Source organism: Lampetra planeri, chromosome 15 (assembly GCF_965212315.1).
Source record: "Lampetra planeri chromosome 15, kcLamPlan1.2.h2, whole genome shotgun sequence".
Classification (NCBI taxonomy): Eukaryota; Metazoa; Chordata; class Hyperoartia; order Petromyzontiformes; family Petromyzontidae; genus Lampetra; species Lampetra planeri.
In genome coordinates, this window is record NC_136121.1 from 7,981,501 (window position 1) to 8,004,443 (window position 22,943).

Sequence of the window (22,943 nt, forward strand, 5' to 3'; positions counted from 1 at the left end):
CCCAATTCCACACGAGCACAAGGCACATGCCGCACCCTCTCTCTGTGCCAGCGCAGAAAGACAGCACACGGTTGTCCGTGCCATCTTATCAGCACCGAACTGCACGACACAAGTGTTGCAAGAAGAAGACGATCCCCCCCACCCCAACACGCAGCGAAGAAGAGGTAGTCATGAGCACGGCCTCCAGTGACGCAAACGCGGCCTCTTCGCGTGCAGCTGGGGCCACGGACGTGAGTTTTGTGGCTTTTTTGGATGGTTCGTTTTAAATGGCCCCAAAAGCAGCACGCGTATCTGAAAACCAACACGCGTGCCTTTGTTTGCAGGAGTTTTGTCACTGAACACTGGGTCCGGGTAGAGCTGCGACTGCACAACGCACGTGTGCGTCGCGAGCACGTGGGCGGGGGTGGGATTTAAACACCGTTGTGGAGTTATTTATCTGTGTAGATGGGATTTGTTTGGCCGGTGTCGCATTCAGCTTGAGTCTCGCAGGGACAGCTGCCATCGAGGGTTGCCTGCCTGAGAATGCCTCGATGCATTGTATTGGGAGGTGCGATAAATATAAATGTGTCGGTTCATCCACCACTACCCGACACAGACGATAGGTAGGGTTTGTCGCGTAAACAAAACGTGCCAATTTGTTACCACTTCAGCACATCCCGGTGTGTTGGAGAGTAAATCCACAACATTTTAAATGTGTGGATGTACCGTACTCAAATCGTGTGGATTTACTCTCCAACACAACGTTGTGCTGAAGCAGTAACTAATTGCCACGTCCTGTTTACGTGACAAAACTCATTAATTGGCTGTGTCGGTTCAGGACACACGTATATGAACGCAATCTAACCCGAACAAGACCCTTTATTACGGAGTCTTTCCCTCTAAACTCTAAAGCCAAGAGGCATTGCAAGTACGAGGGATATTGGTAATAAAACCGCATCGGCATTGTACCAGAGCTTACCCGTAGTGTGCTCATGTAAGTTCTGTGCTGTGTTAACGCGTAGTGGAAATGTGATTCCGATGAAGATTTGATCACATAAGATGAAAGCAATAAGCCCTGAACAAACATTTCCGTATTTACATGGTTTAAACAATTTTTTTTGTCATATGATACAAATTAAGTGAAGTGTTTTTTTGTTAATTTTGATCAATTCAGATAAATCTAAGATTATGCTATAGACGTAAATGTACGTACAGTATAATTTAACGAAGAGTGTGCTGTTATGCAATGCAGTAATGTGTTTTGTACGATCATTTAAATGCATTTTGGGCAGCATGAGTTTGAAATGCAAGTGGTATTCCATGCTACACAGTATTGTACAATTTAACGTTTACGTTTCTTAATTACAAAAGTGTGCTTTGTGGTAAAGGATGTATCTTGCACCGTCGCAAGGCTGCGCAACTTGTCGGTAAAGTTTAATTAAAGAGTCAATTTGCTCGCTTTAATGGGACATTAATTTGTAAGATTCTGCGTGTAATAACACAGCTCAACACATTTAAGGACTACAGTGTTGACCGAAACGTGACCAATTATACAGGGTGCTTTAAACATGTTAACAATTATGGGACTTGGTAATGGCAAATAAACGGATAATACACTAACATGATAACAAATGTATGTTAAAAGCTCCATCATTGTCAACCCATGCCTGGAATCTTCTCCAGGTGGTCTCCAAAGCCCGGAGGGACATTGATTGTGGTATTATCGCAATTTCTCAGAAGTGTTAAAACCTTTTGAAGCATCTTCTTGGTTCTTTCGGTAAAGTCATGTAGAAGGGAAATAATAAAATAATAAAAATATTACATTATAAAATAATATAATAATATATTGAAGCACCCTATATTTGTTCCTTTTAAGGCCGCAGTGTTAATGATGGCTGTGTTAATTGTCCTTGTTGCACTACTGCCCAAGGCAACAGCAGCATCGCCGACTCATAACCCAGTCACTTGAAAGTGCTTCCTGAAGTTACATCCAGGGCTTAATTTCATCCAGAGCTGTTTGGGACAGAATGACGGAAACTGTCTTGCCTCCCCCCTTCATCCCTGCCTATCATGGATCCGAGGAGTTGGTTGCAACCCCAAGTGGCCAGTGGGTGGGAGCAAGACGGTGCGAAAGAAGTTCAACATCCATATAACCAGGGAGACGAGACATTGGGAGGGGATTTCTGTGGCCGCAGTGCAAGGGAAGAAGCAGAACGAAAAGCGTCTTTTACCTTCAGTCTGGTGGTTGAACACATCGTGGATGAGACAAAGCAGTTTTTTTGTAGACCGAGCCTTCAATGTAGGCAGAATAACCGAATGACTGTGTGTTAGTCCCATGGGCCAGAACAGAAATTGATGCCACCTAAGGTAGCAATACACATGTATTTATACAGCTTAGAATCGTGAATTATATGATAACCCACTCATTTCAAACAGTTATCACACAATTCACAGTTTTTGTCCCAAAAATAATTGTAACTCGCTAAAGTTATGCTACCTCGGTACCAACAAATACAACCGAATATCTGCTCTGAGCTCACGAATTACGTGCGTGTGCGCAGGCGTGCCTGCTGATGGTGGGCCGACTCAGATGGTGCCAGGAGGTGGCCTGGCGCGTGCAGAACACGCTGCCGCCACGGGCGCAGTCGCTTCGGCTGGAGTGGAGCGAGGCCCTGAGCGCACCACAACTGTGCGCCCGCCACCCCTTCGCTCTGCTGCTGCTGGAGCTGGCGTCGCGGGGACAGGCGCGCCACGCCGCGCTCCACGTGTCCTGCTTCGTCAGGTCACCGTGGGCACCGGGCGAGCCAGCGCGTGGGACAGAATCGGGAGAAGCAAAGTGTCCTGGGCTCGAGGACAAACAAACCATTCTGGGGTTTTGGGAATGTACCGTGTGCCCTTGAAATAGAAAACTAATTCAGGGAGTGGGGTGCACTGACCTGGTCACGTTGCTATCACAATATTGGCACCAAGCCTGGGTTATCGCAGAGCAGCAGCCGTTAGCTTTGTGTCCTTTATTTAACCAAGGTGTGAGCCGATTAAGTTTGGGGCCAAGTTCATGTTATTTGTGGAAAGGCATTTTCTGAGGAATTCTATTGGTCCTTGTGGAATTACTGATTATACAAATGCAATGTACTGGGCCTGTGGTTTATGATATTTGGGGATTGTTTTAGATAGAGATGGGAAAGCCTGCAAAATATTTTAATGAATTGTACATTTTTGTGGTTGTGCTGGCACGATTTTTAAATGTGGTCCCAAATAGACAGTGCTAAAAGTCGGTGTTTGTAATGTTTTTATTTAGTTATTTTTGAGTTTGTGGTGATTTTCAAGTTGCTGTTTTTCAGATATGACAGCAAGATAAATGAGAAGACACCAATTATAGGAGTTCAAAGGTCAAATTGTACAGGTTGGACATTTAAGATTGAGAGACAAAACAGTTTTCAGTGTATGATAATAGAGCAATAATAGTATATATAGAGAAATGTTTACTTGGTTATCTGACGAGTGTGTATGTTGTCTCATCAGATAATTTGTCTGCGTTCGGCATTGATGACACCGTTGAGTGTCCATTAACGCAGCAGGCAATACAGAGGATCCTCACAAAGTGGACTTCGCTTGCGCTATGGGATAGCTTCCAGCAAATCCCTCCGGCTATCCAAAACACTGGCCCCAGCCAAGGCAACTCCATGGATAACACATCGATAAGGTAACACCTTTGTGTTCACCAATATCTGGGGCAAAGTTTGAATGCCATACCAAACGTGCTTATCTCTCCTCCCTGCATTGTTTATTTGACTGAATGTCAAAACATACCATCGTATTGTCAAATGTTGCTGTTTCTCCACAAGATATCATTATTTTAAGATTTGTTTAAATGTGCATGATGCTTCGAATAGCTCCTGTAATACTGATTCTCATTGCCACTATACATGAATTGTATATAAGAACATATTCTTTACTATTTATATTGTATGCCAATTTTATTTTTGGGGTTAAAATAATAAACTAGACTGAAAATGAGATGTAACATATCAGATGAACAACACAAACCATAAAATGCAAATGTAAGAAAATATCCATTCTTAAATTTCTTTATGACACCAAATCGTCACCGAATCCTTACGTGCCTATTTTGTCGTCTGCCTCTCTCTGTACACACGTATAACGCGTACATAAAAAAAACCCAAAATGGAACATAAACACTGCACTCAGATTGACAACTCCACAACAGCCAAGCTTGGAAGGGGTTCGCAAGGCCACGAAGGAAGGTGGTGGTGTTCAGGATTCTGGACAGACCCAGGTTGTGCTGAAGAAAGCTCGGGTTGATCTGGTAGTGCGGGCATACTGCAAGAACAGCACTGCCCTGGTCAGGCACTCGGTGAAGGAGCGCCAACGCAGGTGAGAAGCACCTGTGTTGTTCCTGGACCAGCGGTTCCCAACCTGCGGTATGCGCAACCGCTGTGGGTTTGTCTCGCCAATTTGTGGAACTGCAGTGGTTATGTGGGGCATGGTCACGTGGAGGTTCAGAATCAGAATATTTCTACTGGAGGAATCCGATCTGCTATGAAGTTCTTTTCACAGATTTCCAGTATTTTTCACATGTCCAGTACTAAGCAGTGCTGCTTTGCGTGCATGCACTAGAATGTACAAGTATGTATGTTGAACTTTTGTTCGCATCGTACGTAGCCAACCGTGCTAATCGGAGATGCATTTATAAATACATTCAGAGACCTCTTGCGCTTGGACGCCGTGTCCTTCCATTGGTGTATGCTGGGAGGAGTGTGGACAGTTGATAGCACTGGTAAAGAGGCACACAATGTGATTTATTGACAGGTGAATACTCTCACCTAACACTAAGAAGTACTCTTGACCCTCCTGAGGTTGCCCAGGGAGATGTTTGTGCCACCCCGGTGGCCCCGTGCGACTCGATGGTGTAGGGCCCCATCCCTCTGGGACTCGTTGGGGCACCGGGCGCTTCGTCTGCCTGTAACTTGGCCTCGTTTTTCCTGCGCCGTTCCTCGGTGTGGTTCTCTCCACTCTTTCCGGTGTGGTCATGCCCTCTGCTCCGCCACTTACCATTTTACAGTTACCACTCCTGTTGTCCCTCACTCTTGTAGCGTTTATTCAGATGTTCTCAGAGAGTGATTTTGTTGCGTGTCGTCAGTCTTGTTGTGATTTACGCGACATGTTCGTTCTGAGAGCAGGTTATGCCAAATTAGTTCAAAACACCCGATTTCCACTTTGGCTGAAGGGGGCGAATCAAGCATTGCTGCATCAACATGAACAGCCTGCTGCCTTCGAACACCATAAAGAGACCCGATATGGCCTCTGTGTTGGAAGCCGCCGTCTCCTACTTGCACCTTGTCCTACCCCTGGTCTCGGCCCAGCACATGCAGCAGGTGCCGCACACGCGTGCCCACACACACACACCCGCGCACACACACACACACACGGCTTCCTTCTGTACATAAGCATGTTGAACTTCTTTCGCACTGTACATAGCCAACCGTGCTAATCGGAAGTGCAGTTATTCACAACACAACCAGGAAAAACTTCCACAGTCGTTTAGTGCACATGCATTTTCAAGTGGCCAGTGGGTGGTTTCCTTGAAAATGCACTTGAACATCTTTCCCAGACCAACATATAGGTCAACTCCGCATAAAATGGTGTCACGTGCTTTGTATCAAGAGCAACATTGTTGTAACAAAAGTAACCATGCGTGCATTTATGCCATGCTGACCTTAATGGGTGCTCACTAACAACACGAGCGTCAACAGTTGATATTGTACAAAATGTCAGATTTTTGTTTCTTGCATATTGCGATATGTGTTTTTGAGGCCATTTGTACTCTGTGGTCTTACATTACTCGCAAATTACTTCATTGCTAAGCCACATTAGCAGCATTCCGCCTCGTGGCAACTTTCTGGCCGGTGCTGCATTCACCTTGAGTCTCGCAGGGGGACAGCTGCCACCGGAGGTCGTCTGCCTGAGGACGGTGTGCGCGATAGGAATATTAAGTGGTGATGATGATGTCTTGAGGTTTTATAGATGGATTGTGTCGCAATATCGTCAACATTTGTTTTCCGCCGTTTGCGAATGGTTATCTGCAGTTTGCTGATTACCTGCAGAGCAATAAGAACTACCACCGGGTGACCAAACTGTCAAAGGCACAAAAGGACCTGTGGCCCAAGAGCATTCACGCACTGCAGCCGGCCCCGCCATCAAGGTCCTTATTGTTTTAACACGTAGTAGGCTTTCGTGACCAATATGATCTGTAATATAGGTAAATGTGTCGTTAAACTCACAAATGAATTGGCATGTTCTGTTTATGTGACAAACCTTACTAATTGGCTGTGTCGGGTGGTGGCGCGTTTAACGACACATTTCTATTTACACGATCTAACACAAAAAAACCTACATTATGGAAGGTCTTTTTTGTTGTCTATATTCATTATTTACCTGCCTATTCAGTCTCTCATGTCCCCTTTTTATTCTGTCCGTGCATTTGCCATTATGATCATCGCTCTGTCATTAATGCTACACGACAACGTATAATTAGTTTGATTACAATAAAGTATTGCTTTTTAAATCCTTTATATTAAGTTCACTTGCTTGCGCGCTTACGACCGTGCAAATCTTTCGGTCGTTTTTTAACCCATTTCCCGCGATCCAATCGAGCTGACATTTTGCACACAGACTCGTTGTGCGTGACAATTTATTTTCGTGAAAAATTTTTCCCATAACTTTACACTTTTTAGGAAAAAAAATATTATATTTAATTACCAATTGCTTAATGGTGGTAGGCAATCATCTGACCCATAGGTGGCAGCCATCTCAAGCCAGAGGACGAGAGGACTCTAGCCGCCACGCATATAAAGGATTTATAGTGAAAAACTTTGTTTTTACGGGTTAATTTTTTTGCATTGACAAAGGACCCCATCGCTCCGATGGAGGCACTTTTGCCAATGACCTCTGGCATTCTCGGCAAACATGTGTCCAACAAGCTGGATTCTGCTGGTGAGACCCATAAGGTCGAAACCAATGCAGAGATTCCTTGCTGAGAAAAAACGCTCATGGATTTGGAAAGCCAATAAGCCGATGGACTAAAACATATGCTTGTGATTTTCTCCAGTGGTTATCCATTTGTATCCTGCAGGAAATAAGTATGCAATGATGATGGCAGTTGCATTCATTTAAACGATAAGCATTGTGACAGAGAAAATGATTTTCTAATGAGCTTGTGTATAATGTGTGGTTTAATTAATGAGTAGTGTTTTTTATATAACATTTACTTTTCAATATCTTACGGTCTCATGGCCATTGAATCATCATTGAGAAGTAGTAGTAATAGGAGTAAAAATGTTTTTTATGTTGCGTCACATGTAGTTCAGCGTGATGTGCAACGATTTTCTCCCAACATAACTGCCAAGACATTATATAGAAGGAGTACAAATCTTTTTTTTTTCACAAGCATGATTAATCTACAACCCAGACAATCCGCTCACAGATAATTGAGAGTTGACCGTATAGGTATAGTTTATAGCAATGTCATGAAAATCTAAATTGTATGTCAGTCCATCGTCTTGTCTCTAGGGCAGAGAAACCCAGCAAGCAGTTTCCTGGACAAGCTCAACCTGGTGATGAGATGGACACGAGGCCAAGTGACGAAACGCAAAGGTCCGTATAAAACAACGTAACCTAAACTAATCGCTCAACCAGCCACCCTGTGCTCAACGGTCCCATTCAAAGAGATCAAGTCCCAGCATTCGTGCTATATTCAGAGGCTGAAGACGATGGTTGGCACCACCTGAGGTACAAAAAATTGGGCCAATATGATAAGAAAATATTTTAAAATTAGAAGACAGGAGAACTACATGTACATTTTTGGTCATGAGTGGTGCATTATTACACAACTGACGAAAAATAGGAGTTTTAATATCCTGGGAAGACTTGCAGATTCCCAAATAAAACTGCCTCAAATGGAGAATATTCTGGGATAAACGGGATAGGTGCCAACTCTGCTGATGGAAACACTGCACAATTATCATTAAACACTGCCTTATAACTGAAAACATTAACATAGTCTTGGGCAGTGACTTTTGTTTTTATTGTCCGAATATATTACACATTTCAACAATTCGTAATCTGCAACCTCTTGATGTGATGAATCGTCACGATTTGGATTCACGAATGATTAATTATTTTTGAGCTATTGTGGTAAATGTATGCCAATTACAAAGGATACTAAAGGAATTTTAGAGCAAATACTACAGACAAGTAGAAAGTAACTGATTCTTACTCGCATGATACTATGTATATTTAGCGTGATAACTGATTTTTATCGATAAATCAATGCATTTTTCATCATCTTCATCCACAATCAACTGCTGGATGAAGGCCTCATCGTTGCGTGCCACAATACAGCTCCCACTGCAGAATCCTTTTGCAAGAGTTGGTCGTTGCATGCAATTAGCTTATTTGGACTATGGATGTTGGAAATAATTACATCCTGTGGTTCATCCACTGCTGGATGAAGGCCTCCCAACACCTCATCAGTCATGTTTTACCAAGCTTCACCAATGATGACCGGTGTGGGTTTGTAAAGTGGTGCCCAGAAATGGGAGAGATTTTGCTCGCCATCAATGTTATCCGTGGTTGGGAATCGACTTCTTCAAGCCACCGAGTTCATAGCACAGTGTGATAACCACTGCATTACCACTCCCACCCCCTAGGGCCTAGACCAAGGGTCGGCACCAAAAATAACAAGAAGAGCCATGTTTTTCGAATTTGGTGGAAAAAATATTTTAGGAGCCATATGAATAACGTCATGAAGTAATCCGTAAACTGGACTCCCATGGTAAACTGGATTTCCCATGGCAAAATGGACTCCCATGGTAAACTGCACTCCCATGGTAAACTGGACTCCCTTATGTAGGGATAATTCATTAATCCTGCAATGTGTTCACGAACAGATTATGTGTTTTACAGTGTGTGTGGTGGTCCTGTGATATTGCTGCCTGAGCCACCAATTGCCCACACTTCATTTTCTCTACCGCCCTCTCACAGAGACATCTACAAACCAACCAACATCAAACGTAAGTGATCACCTGAGATTTTATTGACCAAATAAAACTGCCGTCTAATCCTCTGGCCGGTTGCATAAATCGTCTTTTGGGATATTCTTTGTAATTTAAATCGGTATTTAGAAGAAAAAAAACATCAAACCTGTGCAGCAGAGGGCAGTGTGGAAAAAATAATCTCGTATTGTACCATGCTCCCAATTTGATGCCGTCCACCTTTACCAACTAGCATTGTGAAGTATGACTGAACAAACCACGTGACCTGCACGGCATGCGCAGGCTCTTATCCAGCAGTGGATTGACAAATGAGCTGTAAATATATAATACAAAATAACGTGGTGTTTATGCAACTGCTCACTGGGCCTCATCCATGCAGAGTCCTTTTAAACGAAAACAAAGCAAACTGGCTTTCAGAGTACCTGCGTTTTGATGTTCACGAATTTTCTATCAGCCATGAATAACATAATGTTCTTTGGGTCTTTCGGTAAAGCCACATAGGGAAAAATGAATAAATAAATATCCTACAACACAAGCGACCATCATCAATTGACGGTCGCTTGTGTTGCGATCGAAACGTTGTCGTTTTTTGTTTTATTTCTTGAACCCATCTACGTGACTTTACCGAAAGACCCAAATAATATGAATTCCTGCAGTCACGAAAGCTTTAAGTCAAGATGAATAACATTGTTCATGTTTTCTCACAGTAATTCAGCCAAGACCAATTGTTCATCAGACGATGAATCCCACGACGGAAGCGGGGCCAACGTGTTGGCACTCGCATCCCATGCCTTACCAGGCAAGGCCCATTCCGGGCTCCACCACCTGCACCCACCTCCAAGCAAAACACTTATCGTACGACTCGGAGATGTCTGCCTTCGTGCCGGTCTCCTCGGCAGCTCGCAGGGAGTCGACTGCGGTGGCGATGTCATCTTACGCGCCATATCTGCCATGCGACGTTGGACGCGCAGTGACACCGTCCTGCTTAACATCTTCATCGTTGTCCTCCGCCGTTCCTTCGGTCGGTTATTATGCCCCAGCACAAAACGAGGTGCTCCGCATGCAGCAAGAGTTGCCTTTCAATGTGCATTTCGGCCTCTCTAACCCGAGACACCTTAATTACGCTGGGGTGGAGCCTGCAAGCCTGGTACCTGCCTGCTCATGCAAGCTACACATCTCTCAGAGCCAGGCAAATGTGGCCTCTGCGGCGAGAGGCATCGCTCCACCCGTCTGTGGTCAGAGCTATGAAACCATGAACGACTACCAACAGGCAGGGGTGCCTGTCAAGAGGGACGCACGGGGCGAGGGGCCCCTGAACTACACGATACACAACCTTCAGGTGGGCCCTGGGCTGTTCAGGATGCCCAGGTGAGACCGGATGTGCGTGTTCAATCACAGGTGAACGGTGTGCAGCCGAATGTGGAAATAACTGTCCAGGAATACATGCTCTTCAATTAGATTTATTGGGCTGACACTGATTTTAACACCTTTCAACTCTGGTTTAAAGCGTTTTTAATTAAATGTCTCTGTGACTAACATGAGGGCACTATGACTCTTAATGAGGATGATTCAATATGAACCGAATGGTAGTGTAAAGTTTTTCCGATTAGCAACTTGTGCCATTTGAAAACTGGCCAAAGTAATCTAAGGGTTCCAAAAAAATGGAGACACTAGCAAAAATGATTTTGAAAATACGAAGATGCATTTTGCCCTGACAGCCATCTGTTGGTTTCCATACTGCGAATTGAATAGTTCCAAACACCAACGCATGTTGGAAAGTGTTACTTAATCCATGAGTATACAAAAGTTATCCCTACTTGTTATTGAATACACGTGAGATACCAGAGGGGGTCATGTCTGTGTGTTTACTGTACCTCTTGAGTTCGAGCCTAAAGACGGCCACCAAATATTAAGCCAGGTTTTAAAGTGAAGTACTGCCATGAGGTCACCAATTATTTGCACAATGGTTAAAATGTATACAATGTTACACGGCAAACTACTATTTTTCATTGCACAGAGCATCCAGTGTTGTGTGAGAGATGTTTAATGAAGTGACACCAGAAGCAGTTGTGTGTTGTCATCGTCCACGTAACATTAAGTTCTGCTGATGGTTGTACTCCCAGAACATTTATTCAACTCTCCGACATGAATTTGGTGTGCAGTTTGATGGAAAAATGTAAAATCATTGATGTTTCTCAAGAATCATCTTTTAAAATTAATTATTTTGTTTTACTTTTGCCACTGGCAGCACAACTCCCCAGCAGCTGCAGTACCCAGATGGCTCGTCGTCTACTCTGCCCACGGGCGGCCTTGCCACGCTGCTCGACACTCAGCGAAGCCAGGGTAGAGGCGGCATGGCAGGCCCAAGCAGCAGTCACCTAGAGTGGGACCATGAGGAGTTCATCATGAACCTGCTGTACTCTGAATGAAAGTGACGTCGATTTGCCCAGGAGTTCCATGGGGCCAGAGTGGTGAGACTTTCTGGATCAGTCGGTGGGCAGGGGTAGTGGCCCTTATGCGGTAAGTCTGGTTGTGTTTAGTCCACAGGTTCTGTGTATTGCGTGGCTGTCCGTCTTAAGCCCAGTATGCTTTTGTCGGGTGCTACAGTGAAATATTATGATTTTTTACATTTACATTTATAGGAAGACGAAACGAAACAACAGCTATAAAATGACAGCTAAACACAATATTGTGCTCCAGTGTGTCACTATAGCATGACTGTTGTACTGCTAAATAGTGATATTGGTATAGCACTATGGCTGCATTCCTGAAAGTTACTTTTAAGTTTTTCACCAGTGCAGCTTGGGGATTCTTGTCAGAGCCAAAAAAAGACCACATAGGTTTTTGTAACTTTATTTTTAGGTGGCTTTTTCTTCACGGGCGAGTTCATAAACACCGACTGTTTCTTGAGAGCAGACCGAAGTGGCCAAAAACGAGGGTCGCTTTGACCTGTACTGCAGAATTTGAGCTTCTTTGTTCTGTAAAGGTCACAGGGACTACGAAGGTTGAGTGTCCCTTGACCACCAAAGTAGATGTTTTTCTTCTTCGTATGTATTTGAAAAGAGGTCTTGTTATAATAGAAGAACGTTTGTTGACTTGAGAGCTGGATGGTGGGGGCCTTCAGAACCGAAGTTTAACAGTTACTGGATTCATTGAGCAATTGACTGAGCAATTGACTGAGCACTTGACAGAGTAATCACCATTTGGGGTTGATGCAGTTGGGGGCCTAGGCCACATTTCTTTTGTTGCGATTCCATTTTCTTGTTGAGCAAGTGGCAACACAATGTAACATTTACATAAATAATGTTGTTACAATTCATGTTGATTTGTTTATTGTATAGAAGCACAGACGAAATGGTGCAGTTTCTAATTTTACCTCGTCAGAAATCTCAATAATGTGTAATAATTTTTTTGAAATTGCCAAAAGTCTTTAAATGATGCTGTTACATGATTTGTCAAGGAATGTACATGTATGTGATGCTTTTCGCATCATGATAAAAAAGGGAATCTTAATCTCATGCTATCATAACGTTCAAATGCAGTTTTTTTTGTGTTTAATTTTACAATTTCTCGTAAACAAGCTTGTAACAAAATATAAAACTTTGGCTAAATTACTTTAATAAATGCAGCAGTAAAATCAAAGCTGGAATTGGAATATGCGTTTGTTGCATAATGCCATTGTGAAAACTACATTCTTCATATTATTTTCAACTGTATAGACAACAATTTCAATGCAGTCAAAGCTATGTTTTATTGTCATGTTCAGCGTTTTACTTACGATACTTTTAAATTCACTTTCTGCACTTTTGACTTCCCATAAGCTTCAACGTGTACACGGTAAGTTTCTATAAAATATACAACAGATAGATACTGTGGGAGATCGAGGGTTGAACAAGGCAGAGCTTGAGGATTTCCGACGTCCTTCCAGTAGACCTACAACTGCCAGTCAAAATGACGATGCCTAATTTTAGAACTGAAAAGATAATCATTGGTGCTGTGAAGGCATGTACTAGCCTAGACCTAAAGGGAAGCTCAGCTGAACAATTTTGAACAGTCTCCCCATCTGTCCTTTACAGTCGAGGGCCGAGTTGGACAGTAGGCTGTGACTTATACATTAACATTGCATTGTTGATAACTCAAATCTAGCTAACGGGAATCAATTTCTGCAATATAATAACCACTGCCGAGTGGGCTTTTTTTCTTTAAAGCAGCAGAACACCCCATCACAAGACCACAATCCCAGTGGAGTTTTAAAGATGAGGCCATGTAGCACAAGGGTGGCATTTGCGGTGAGGTCTGGAGGCTGTGATAAGCGGGAAGTGAAATGCCTTTTTTATGTAGAATTGAAAAACTCCGTGAGGGTGTTAAGCTCGTAGTTGTCGAGCACCTCCAACAGCATGGGCACCCGACTCTTCACGTTCGTCCCCTTGAACTTGAATTTGTCGATGAACAGATCCGTTATCATACCTGCGGCAATGGTTAGAAAAGAAACAAGATGCTTAAGTTTCTTATTCCGAAGAAATATCAACTGTTTTTCCTGTAACACGTATGTAAGCACTTTGTGAATTGATTTCTGTGTCAATAATGTACTGCACCTAAACTTTGCTATTCACGGCTGCCATTACCATAGAGACGTTCCAGATGGGATGGCTGCTTCTTGAACTCCTCTTGCAGAGAGTCGGCCTCGAGCAGGATAGCACGGTACTCCGCAATCAGGAAATCCATGTTCCCCTCATGCACCTGTAGTTCCTGTTGCCAATGATAGATACAAGGGGAAAACCTTTCTACATTGAACCTTGCTTCCAAAACCGCAAAAGGATGCTTGGATATGGTCTCAAAACAAAACTTCAGTCATCAGGCTCCACTGAAAATCTTTATATTAATGTCTGCCAATCATTTATTTTTGTATTGCCAACACATCCAGGCTGTACTGCTGCGTTAATACGCAGGCTGGAGCTATTACCTAATACAGAACCCGCTGTAAGTAGCACATCATCACTCAGTGGCATTCTTACTGTCACCAGATGCGTAGGGTTTTGGCCTGTGGCTGGCTTACCTTGAGGGCATCTATAAGCTGTACTTTCTTGGCAAGCATCAGTTGGTGTTCCAGCTTGGGGTGGATGAGCTGCAGCGTGTGTCCAATTGAGTCCTCGTTCATGTCTGCCACACGCCATGAATGGGATCAGCGGTGCATTCAGAGTTTTTATATGTTGGTTGGCAATGAACAGCGTGGATCGGTGTCATAAAACGGGAATGTTAAAACATCAACCCACCCACGTGTAAGAATTTTTATGAGCGTACAAGGACACCAAAGGTGTGACACCTCCTTCACCACCACCACCTTATTAGGAGAATTCAAGATAAAGTCACGTAGAAGAAAAACAATAAAATTATAAAAATATAAAACAATAACATTCTCACGACGTTTCGACTGCAACACAAGCAATCTTCATCTGGTGTAAAAAACGGCAAGAAATTTTTGAAAAAAGTGGCGTTTTTTTCTTAACGTTAAGAAAAAAACGCCACTTTTTTCTAATTTTCTTGCTGTGTTTTTCACACCTGATGATGATTGCTTGTGTTGCAATCAAAACGTCGTGAGAATTTTATTGCTTTATATTTTTATTATTTTATTGTTTCCCTTCTACGTCACTTACCGAAAAAAAACAAGAATATGAATCCCTGCAGTCACGAAAGCTTTAAATCAAAATTCAAGATAAATTATGTACTTGTGTTTAACTGCATTAAAAGTAAAGGGATACATGACAGCGTTTGATTACTATTCAATAGATTGTGTCAGAATTAGTGGCTTATTTCAGACATCTGACAGCTTTTTGAAGCATCACACTTATCAGCCATGTTCATTCCACTGCCAGATGGAGGCTTAACCACATCATCGCCATTCCCCATGGTCCCATAATGCACTTTGCTCCTGGACATGAGCTAATCTCATTATTACCGCTACACAGTGGTCAGCCTGTTGTGCATGATATTCCACTGGCTGCCAATCTCATCACCAGCCTCATTCATTGGACATCAACCGTTTTAGTGATGTGTCCTGTCCAAGCCCACTTAACTTTCCTTAGCAGTCAATATGACGTCTCTTGGATTTAACAACAGTGTATGTTACTATGCCTGTACTTTGCTGAAGGTTAACATCTGGCCACTTGGCATCAATCTCACCGTAGGAGATGTTGAGGTTAATCTTCCTCTTTGTGGCCTCCTTAGTGAGAATGTCCTTGAGGATGGAGATAGTAGAGATGTTGTCGGACTTGAACACCCCCTCTCCTTTCCTGTAGAGGACAATGTGCATTGTTTTCCATTCAGTTATTAATTCGTATCCTTTATTTGATCCAGCACTTTTCCATTGAGATAACCTCTGATTTTCACGTTTAGCTGCGTACGGCGTGAAAGAAGTTCAACGTGATAACATTTTTTTAAGGAAAATTGGAAAATATGAAAAAGTTAAGGAAATCTTACATTTATGTAACTTAAGAAAACCCCAACACTGCCAGAGGTCACAGGAGAGGCTATTTATTTTGAAGCTTTTTCCCCACATAAAATGTTCCCAATTGCTACCAGCTTTGATGGGTGCTGATTGCATGGTGAAAATCATTAATCACAATGCACAGGTCTTGTACAAGTCGTTCAACAGAATAACAAATTAACAAAAAAATCTAAAAGCCGCCGGCTGCCACCCGTTGTTACCTGTAAACGCACTCCAGCTGTGTTTCCAGGAAGGTGTTTTGGAAGTAGTACGTGACGCTGTCCCCCACTGGAGCCTTTTCAGGGAGCTCGGGCAGGCAGAACACCACCCACGAGTGTATTTCTGCACAGCTGAACTGGCCCGTCAGTGACAGCGTGTTCATCGGCCTGAAAAAAGACACAATTGCTGTAAGCCACAATTGGTCCTTCCTGTACTTTGTCGAGCACAGCTATGAACATGGAAAATTGGGATAAAGCTACCTGAAAATGTACTGAAACGTGTTCTAAACTGTTGTATCATAGGTGAATATAGCCTTTGCATGCAAACTATGATTCATGTTCCGGCACAATGCACAAACTTGTACATATACAAATAGTAATGCAATTAGCTGTCCTGTTGGTAAATATAGAGCAGAGGTAACCCTTCTGTTTGTTTTAACGGTGTAGTTAACCGCATGGTAACACCATATGTAAGGGTGAAGGTACCTACCGCAAATACCACGCCCACATTTCTATCAAAGTGGCGCGCCAGTCCCATGCAATGTGGGTCATAAACTCTCTTCGATCACTCTGCGTAATAAGAATGTAGTGCATCATGTTTGTTTTATTGTGGGGCTGACCGGCTGGCGTCGATGGTGTGCACGCGCTGGTGCAGCGACAGCGGCTTGATAAGGTACTGCCGCACCTGGCAGGTCTTGGGCTGCAGGCGTGGCGTGATGTAAGCCTGCAGCGTGCCGTACTGGCCCTCGATGGAGCGGATCTGTGCACCGTGACCGTCGCAGTGATCACAGGTGTGCCTTGTGTGCGTCTAAAAGGCCGCGTTGTGCACTTCTTGCGACAGTAGAAACATAGCCTCGTGTAAAAAAAACCTGCACTGACATTGTGATTTTTTTTTTCACATGAACTACACCGCTTAAAACTACACACAAGAGGGCAGCATTTTAAAATTGACTGCACAATAAGGGAAAATTGCACAATGCGAATGTGATGAATTAGCACATCTCTGTACACATATAAAACCTCCCATCTTGAACCGGAAAGGAAATAATGATTTCCCAGTAAGGCATTCTAGGAAGATGTCACAATATAGTAAACTAAAACTTTGTCATTACATTCCCATTCCTTGTGCTTTTCCAAATCAATAATCTCTTTTTAGGACTCACAATATCCCCATTGGCACAATGTAACAATTTTCGGGTCAAGACATCCACAAAACTACGGTTTTACTGTCTATCATACAAAAGCAAAACACTCTACCGTACATATTCAATATATTTTCTTCGAAAGTTTCCCAAACCACGATGATGGTATGTGCTGAAAGTCATCTCTGCGTCATCGTAACGAGAGGTGACGCAGTGCTTTCATCACCTATGTGGCTGTCCTGATTCACGCTGTTGGTGTATTAACTGTAAAAATATGTGCCACTTGCTTCACAGTGGACGTTATAGGTCCCGTAACGTCATTCGCAAGAATAGGTCATTGTACGCCGCGCCATAGTCCAAATTAAAATAAAGCCGCATGTTGCTTCATTGGAATTTTACATCGCAAGTTTCCTCTGCGAGTGGCAAACCCACAAGCTTGGGCAAATGTTGGTGGTCGTGCTGCCTTCCAGCTGCCCTAATGAGCCAGATGGACTGAATGGCTCTCTCTAAAAGTAACTTAAATATTTGACTCTCTGATGAATGCATCTCTGTGTGGTGTCTGCTTTTCTTATTCCAATACTTCATGTTGTGTCTCGACTTCTTTCAATCCACACATCCTTGTAATGTGACTGTATCCAATTCACTCTATGTGGCCTGGCACTCGGTAATAACGTGGTTGCTAGGAAACGTCATGAGTGAGCATCAGGGCACGTGGTGCCGGAGAGGTGGAAGATTCTTGGCGTTACAAAAACAAGGCAGGCATAGAGATGTATGGAGCGAGAGAGTCAGGAGATGAGGCACGGAGATATATGGAGCAAAACAAGAAAGAGCACAGATGTGTTGAGAGAATCAGACACCACACGAGAGAGTAGAGTGAGGTGAGAAGCTTTGAAAACATATATAGAGCATCGGAGAAGCAATGGGAAATAGAAGCAGAAAACCACACAAGATAAGTTATGTGGTTTTTATGGCAAAAAATAATAATCCCCGATTCAATATTTTCTGGATCTAATGTTCGGTTTTCAGTCTCATGAAGAACATTAGATTGAGGTTTCACTGTACTGTATTAGCGTGAATGTACGTGATAAGGGAAAGAGACAAACTAGCAGAAGGACCTGATTTGTATGTGGGCTGCCTCGTTATATATTAATGCACTTTAAAATGTGGCTTTCTTCTTGGCTTGTAGCCAATACAGCTAATTGTGGTGCTGTGCAATTCTGCCAACCTTTAACTCCAGGCGTGTAGTGTTGGCTTGGCATCGGTATGTTGCCAGAAGGAAGTTGCCGTTTAACTGTGAAAACAAAGCGATGAGTAACCTCAGACATTTAGGGATAACGGTTTGGATCGCACCCCAGATCAGCGTTTCTGTGCAATTATTATATATTGGGAGACTGTGCATTGCTCCTGCTCAAAGCCTTCTACATGAGTTTAAAGTGACATCTTGCAGGCAAGGGAATATGTAATAATTGTGCTCATACTGCAATGTTTTTGCTAACCTCGGTGTCACAAGCGCTGTAGCTCACCACAGCCGAGTTTTTTTCCACATCCAGTAAATCTATGGGCACGTCGCTCTACAGCACAAACGGGAGATGAAGGCACAAGTTGACTCACAACATTAAGATGCATTACATTGTTTTCAATTAACATAGTTGTATAACACATTCCTGCGGAGGGAGCTGATAGGAACATTGGGTTGCTCGGTCAATGGCCAGGGTCAACGGCGGCGTGGTGTATTCCGCAAATATGCCCGACTGTGGGCGGGCACAAGACGGCGTGAGTAGGTTAAACGTTGAGTTTTATAAGGGCACCACGGGGTGACCAGCCCCTCCCCACCCCCCACCCAGCCCCTCCCCACTCTCCCCACCCAGCCCCTCCCTCCCCATCCAGCCCCTCCCTGCACGACGGACACAATAATCCCCTGTGGGCTGGTGTAACCAGGAGGTTCCTACCAGTATAACACAGTTGATAACTATAGAGAGAAACACGATATTTAAAGACAAAGTTGGTAAACATGTCTTACGTCATCTTGTGATATACTATACATGGCTTATGTTACAAAATTTATGGACAGTTTGTATAACTTCTACATTATTTTTACACTGCTCAAACAATTGTGTGTTAAATTAACATTGCCCTTCATAGTTTCCTATTAAAAAAACACAACAATAACAAAGACTCCGCCCATGTCAGCATATGAATCATAAAGGAAGACTGGGTGGGGCACACCCCTTGTAAACTTCTCACAACAGTATGTAAATAGGGCACTGCAAGCTCTCGATTACACTGCAAACACATCACCCCATAGAGTCCTTTTGTATCTCCGGATCCGTCGTGTGAGCACAAACACTGCTGCGACCCCTGACCTGCAGCATGACGTGATCCATGGCTGTCTGCACCTCGATGGACAGAACGTAGCTGGCGTCGTCGCGGCCCAGCGTGAAGCGGTCATTGACGTGGAAGAGTGGCACGGTGGCCACCGCCGAGTCGGACTGCGACGTGAGCTGGTAGTGGTCACGCTCCGTCATCACCTGCAGCTGGAGCTGCTCCAGCTCTGCCCTGGGACCGCACAGAGCCAACGGTGACCACAACCATCGCACTTAAGGAGACCTATTACTATTGAGAATAGGTTTTCCCCTTTTTTCGGGCAACAAAACAGGTGTTAAGATGTTAGAACACCAAACTGAAACCTTTTACAAGGAATCAATCAGAATGCAAACAAAAAACATACTCTGATAATATATTGAGCCTAGTCTAAAAAGAAAGCTGTCTCTGGTGTGGACCAATCAGTTTCAAAGACGCATATATTATCAGAGTGTTTTTTATTTGCATTCTGACCACAAGTACTGTGGTTAATGCAGACATGATTCCTTGTAAAAGGTTTCAGTTTTGTTGCCAGAAAAAAGTGGAAAACCTCTTCTCATATTTTGGTACTGGCAAAGGAGGTCTCATGATGTAACCTATTGATATTTGTAAGGAAATGCTATGGACAAGCAGTTTGTAGGTATACTGTACTTGCATTTAATCATATGTGGTGTGACCCTGCCATATGCGGTCTTTTTGTAAGACTGCTTTAGTTGGGATTTTTTTTCATGAACATGTCTTTATTGCTAAGTTTGTATGTACAGTACATGTGCTTTAGTGATTATATACTGCATTCTGTAAAAAGCCTTATAGTGGTTCATAAAAAAGGTTGTACTCATTCTGCCATTGTATTATTGCAATATAATTTTAGCATAGACTTCAATCAGCTCTGGCTTACTATAACACCATAGTGCAGTGATGACCTGAGTTTGATTTGGCTGGAAGTGAACAATTTGAAGTCTGTGTAAATGTAATTGTCAAATCCCAGCTTATGTAACACTTTAATTTTATCAGTCAGCAAGGACTCTGGCCTTATTTTGACAGGAAAGGTGTTCCAAGCCCCCAAATCAAATTGTGGTGCTAATAATTGTTGACATGTGATGTGTACATATGCATCAATAATGAATAAAGCTAGAAGTGATTGGGTGGCTCTGAGGACTTATGCTATGGTAGAATCCTGAGCAAGCACCACTGAGATTCAGGCTTATAAAAGTTGGGTCCACCATCTAAAGAAGTATTTTTTTATGACTACAGAGGTAGTATTTTCTTTGAATGTAAATGTCTTTGTCATCTGTATCATTAACAACCGTGTTTAGCATACAAAACATATATTTAAAGAAGACAGTCTTGTAGAACGGGTTGAATGTTTCTCCTTTTACTCTAAGGATATTGGAACGTTATTTTAGTTTGGTTGTTTGAGCCTCGGGAATTTACAATGATCCTTAAGAACGTGGATATAGTTTTGTGTAACTTAGACAACTTCTGTTTCAGTTTTCAGTTTAATTTATTGCAGCAGCCCACAGTTCCTAAAAACACTGGTTGTGAAGGTATTTTTTTTTTCTTAAACTAAGATTGTTTTTAAACCACTGCATAGCTCATAATGAAGACACTGACAAAGAAAATGGAACAAAATCTTAAAAGTGTCCCAAGTATCGGAAGATAAGTTTTAACTCACATTTAGAGGCAGAGCACATTCAAATTTGAGACATCAAATTGACTGTTAAGAAAATTAAGTGAGCCTTAACAGGAAACGTCATTGGAAGGGACGACCAGCAGTCGATACTAACGAGTGGCAGCCAAAGAAGCGAACACATCTGAGTGGGCAGCCACCGCGCAGATGTAGCGATGAGATCAGCGCATATGCAGGGGCTAGATGGAGCCGACTCCGCTGTGGGGGTGGGGCTTGTACTCGCAAAAAGGGGTACATATATGTAAATAAAACGTGTAATATATTATATCCATGCAGTAGTTTCCCCCTGTGGGATGAAATAAAAAAAGAATCGGCAATGCTTGCAGGGTGGCAAAGGCTTAAGTTCACTTTGACACTGTGATGGTTTAGTCAGTGGATGATTTGGATGTGTCCTGGCACCCATATGCATGCACATAACCCCCACTGTGGTACCTTATGTTGTCGAGTTTAGTCTGCATCTCCCGACTAATTTTCACCTCCTCGCCAGATCCCACCGACTTCTGCAAAGGTTCTGTGGTGAGCCCAGACACCCAGCCTGTGCGGAGCGGGCACCAGCAGCAGCAGCAGGTAAGTACCCTCCGGTTCAGACACAGGTGTAGGATTGCATTGCTAAAACAGGAAAATGTCAGTGGGAAATAATTACCTGCGTATGTGGCTGTGATGATCTCATCGTAGCCATCCTTTCCAACGCAGCCACCCTGAATCGATGTGATGCTTTCAGAAAGAGCCTGCGTACACAATGAACCACAGGTGCTGGATGATTTTTGTAAAAATAGATAAATAAGCATGAATCTAGACATTGATTTATCTACAGCTGGTGCCCCATGTGTGTCTTCAAACAGAGCAATAAGAACAATTAGGGCATATTACACTTGCGTGCAGCTTACTGTCTTCTTGTAATGCGCACGGGACATTGTTTGCCCCTTGGCTTCACAGATGTGTCCATGCATACACATTAGGCGTCATCGAGCAAATGCTGTGCTTGCCAACATGAAAGATGGGTCCGGTCATACAAGCCACTTCCTACACACACTACGTTCATCACCCCCCACCCGTCTTACATGCTCGTAGCGTAGCACAGGATCACCCACGGAGTCGAAGCCATACACCTCAACCGTGCCGTCATCCCGTCCCACCAGCACGTCCTTGACACCGTCCCCCAGGATGTCGAAGCAGTCCATGCAGAGCACGCCTGCAGAACCAAGTCACACGCACCGATCAATACTCATATCGCGACTGTGCAAACCGTCAGCGTATGACCTTCATTCAGACGCATTACCAGGCAGCCGTTAAGTACATCGCTTTTATTTAATGTGTCACTTTCCTCCATTTTGCCCATGCCTCATATCGGTGTACAAGGACATATATCCAATGACACTTTTTTGGCAAGATGAAAATAGTTCAGTTTTATTTGTATATTTTTAAAGTGATTTGTTTACCTTTCATATACTTTGCACTCATATCGTGTTTTAGTATTTGTTGTTGTAACATTCTGACCCACCCCTACTGGAACATCTGTGAAAAAGAGCTTTATAGCTCATCGGATTTCTCCAGTATGAATATTCTGATAAAACCCCACATTATCTGACTAAATTCTAACATGTATATAAAAATTTACAAGTAACAATTTAGAGTTTTCAGCAGCTCGTTCAATTTTGTTTACTAAAATGTCCACTAGGCACTCCAAATGCGTTGACCTATGCATGCCTTTCATATTCCACTGCCAAAGCCTTTTGACTGCCCGTCTTTTGAATGCTAAACAATGCGTAAAATCCACAATAATTCAAGCTATAAGACATATGTAGCTCTGTTAATGTAAAATACAGCTGGAGTTAAGCGCTCTCACCTCCCCTCCGCTTTTCGTTGACAATTTCCCAGCGATGTGTCGCCTCTGTCGGCTTGATCTGCAACAACCCTAGCTTTCCATCCGCAGTGCCATACAGAACATCCTGTCCACTGTCTCCTGCACACATCGTCAAAGCCACCACCACCGGC

At 43.2% G+C, this 22,943-nt stretch overlaps 2 protein-coding genes across 4 annotated transcripts in view; one reads left to right on the forward strand and one right to left on the reverse strand.

Annotated features, from left to right (window-relative positions):
• On the forward strand, positions 1-13,115 carry LOC144722676 (uncharacterized). Of its 3 annotated transcripts, none has more exons than XM_078600977.1 (11): positions 1-230; positions 2,541-2,761; positions 3,321-3,382; positions 3,502-3,682; positions 4,189-4,374; positions 5,228-5,375; positions 6,087-6,202; positions 7,570-7,653; positions 9,043-9,071; positions 9,761-10,421; positions 11,302-13,115. In XM_078600977.1, the coding sequence occupies exons 1-11, from the start codon at positions 27-29 to the stop codon at positions 11,480-11,482; spliced, it is 2,073 nt and encodes a 690-aa protein (XP_078457103.1). In that variant the 5' UTR covers positions 1-26; the 3' UTR covers positions 11,483-13,115. The 3 variants fall into 3 exon arrangements, with proteins under 3 accessions (XP_078457103.1, XP_078457102.1, XP_078457101.1); XM_078600976.1 differs by having other exon boundaries at positions 6,105-6,202; positions 8,965-9,071; XM_078600975.1 differs by having other exon boundaries at positions 2-230; positions 8,965-9,071.
• The window catches only part of BBS7 (Bardet-Biedl syndrome 7), a 16,780-nt gene continuing 6,199 nt past the window's right edge, over positions 12,363-22,943 (reverse strand). The window contains exons 7-19 of the mRNA XM_078600974.1: positions 22,795-22,911; positions 22,010-22,140; positions 21,592-21,676; positions 21,381-21,483; positions 19,261-19,453; positions 18,394-18,468; positions 18,123-18,188; positions 16,376-16,515; positions 15,759-15,923; positions 15,234-15,343; positions 14,110-14,213; positions 13,679-13,802; positions 12,363-13,520 (exon numbers count right to left, since the gene is read on the reverse strand). Of these exons, the coding sequence (XP_078457100.1) occupies positions 13,387-13,520; positions 13,679-13,802; positions 14,110-14,213; positions 15,234-15,343; positions 15,759-15,923; positions 16,376-16,515; positions 18,123-18,188; positions 18,394-18,468; positions 19,261-19,453; positions 21,381-21,483; positions 21,592-21,676; positions 22,010-22,140; positions 22,795-22,911 (1,547 nt within the window). The 3' untranslated portion in view covers positions 12,363-13,386. The remainder of the gene's footprint in view (positions 13,521-13,678; positions 13,803-14,109; positions 14,214-15,233; positions 15,344-15,758; positions 15,924-16,375; positions 16,516-18,122; positions 18,189-18,393; positions 18,469-19,260; positions 19,454-21,380; positions 21,484-21,591; positions 21,677-22,009; positions 22,141-22,794; positions 22,912-22,943) is intronic.

What these genes read in the sequence shown, in the direction of transcription:
- LOC144722676 (XM_078600975.1), top strand. Translation starts at nt 27, where the DNA reads ATGCCGCACCCTCTCTCTGTGCCAGCGCAGAAAGACAGCACACGGTTG. An exon ending in CAGCCGGCCCCGCCATCAAG is followed by an intron (nt 6,203 to 7,569) that starts GTCCTTATTGTT and finishes TCTTGTCTCTAG; the next exon opens with GGCAGAGAAACCCAGCAAGC. An exon ending in CCAAGTGACGAAACGCAAAG is followed by an intron (nt 7,654 to 8,964) that starts GTCCGTATAAAA and finishes TGTGTTTTACAG; the next exon opens with TGTGTGTGGTGGTCCTGTGA.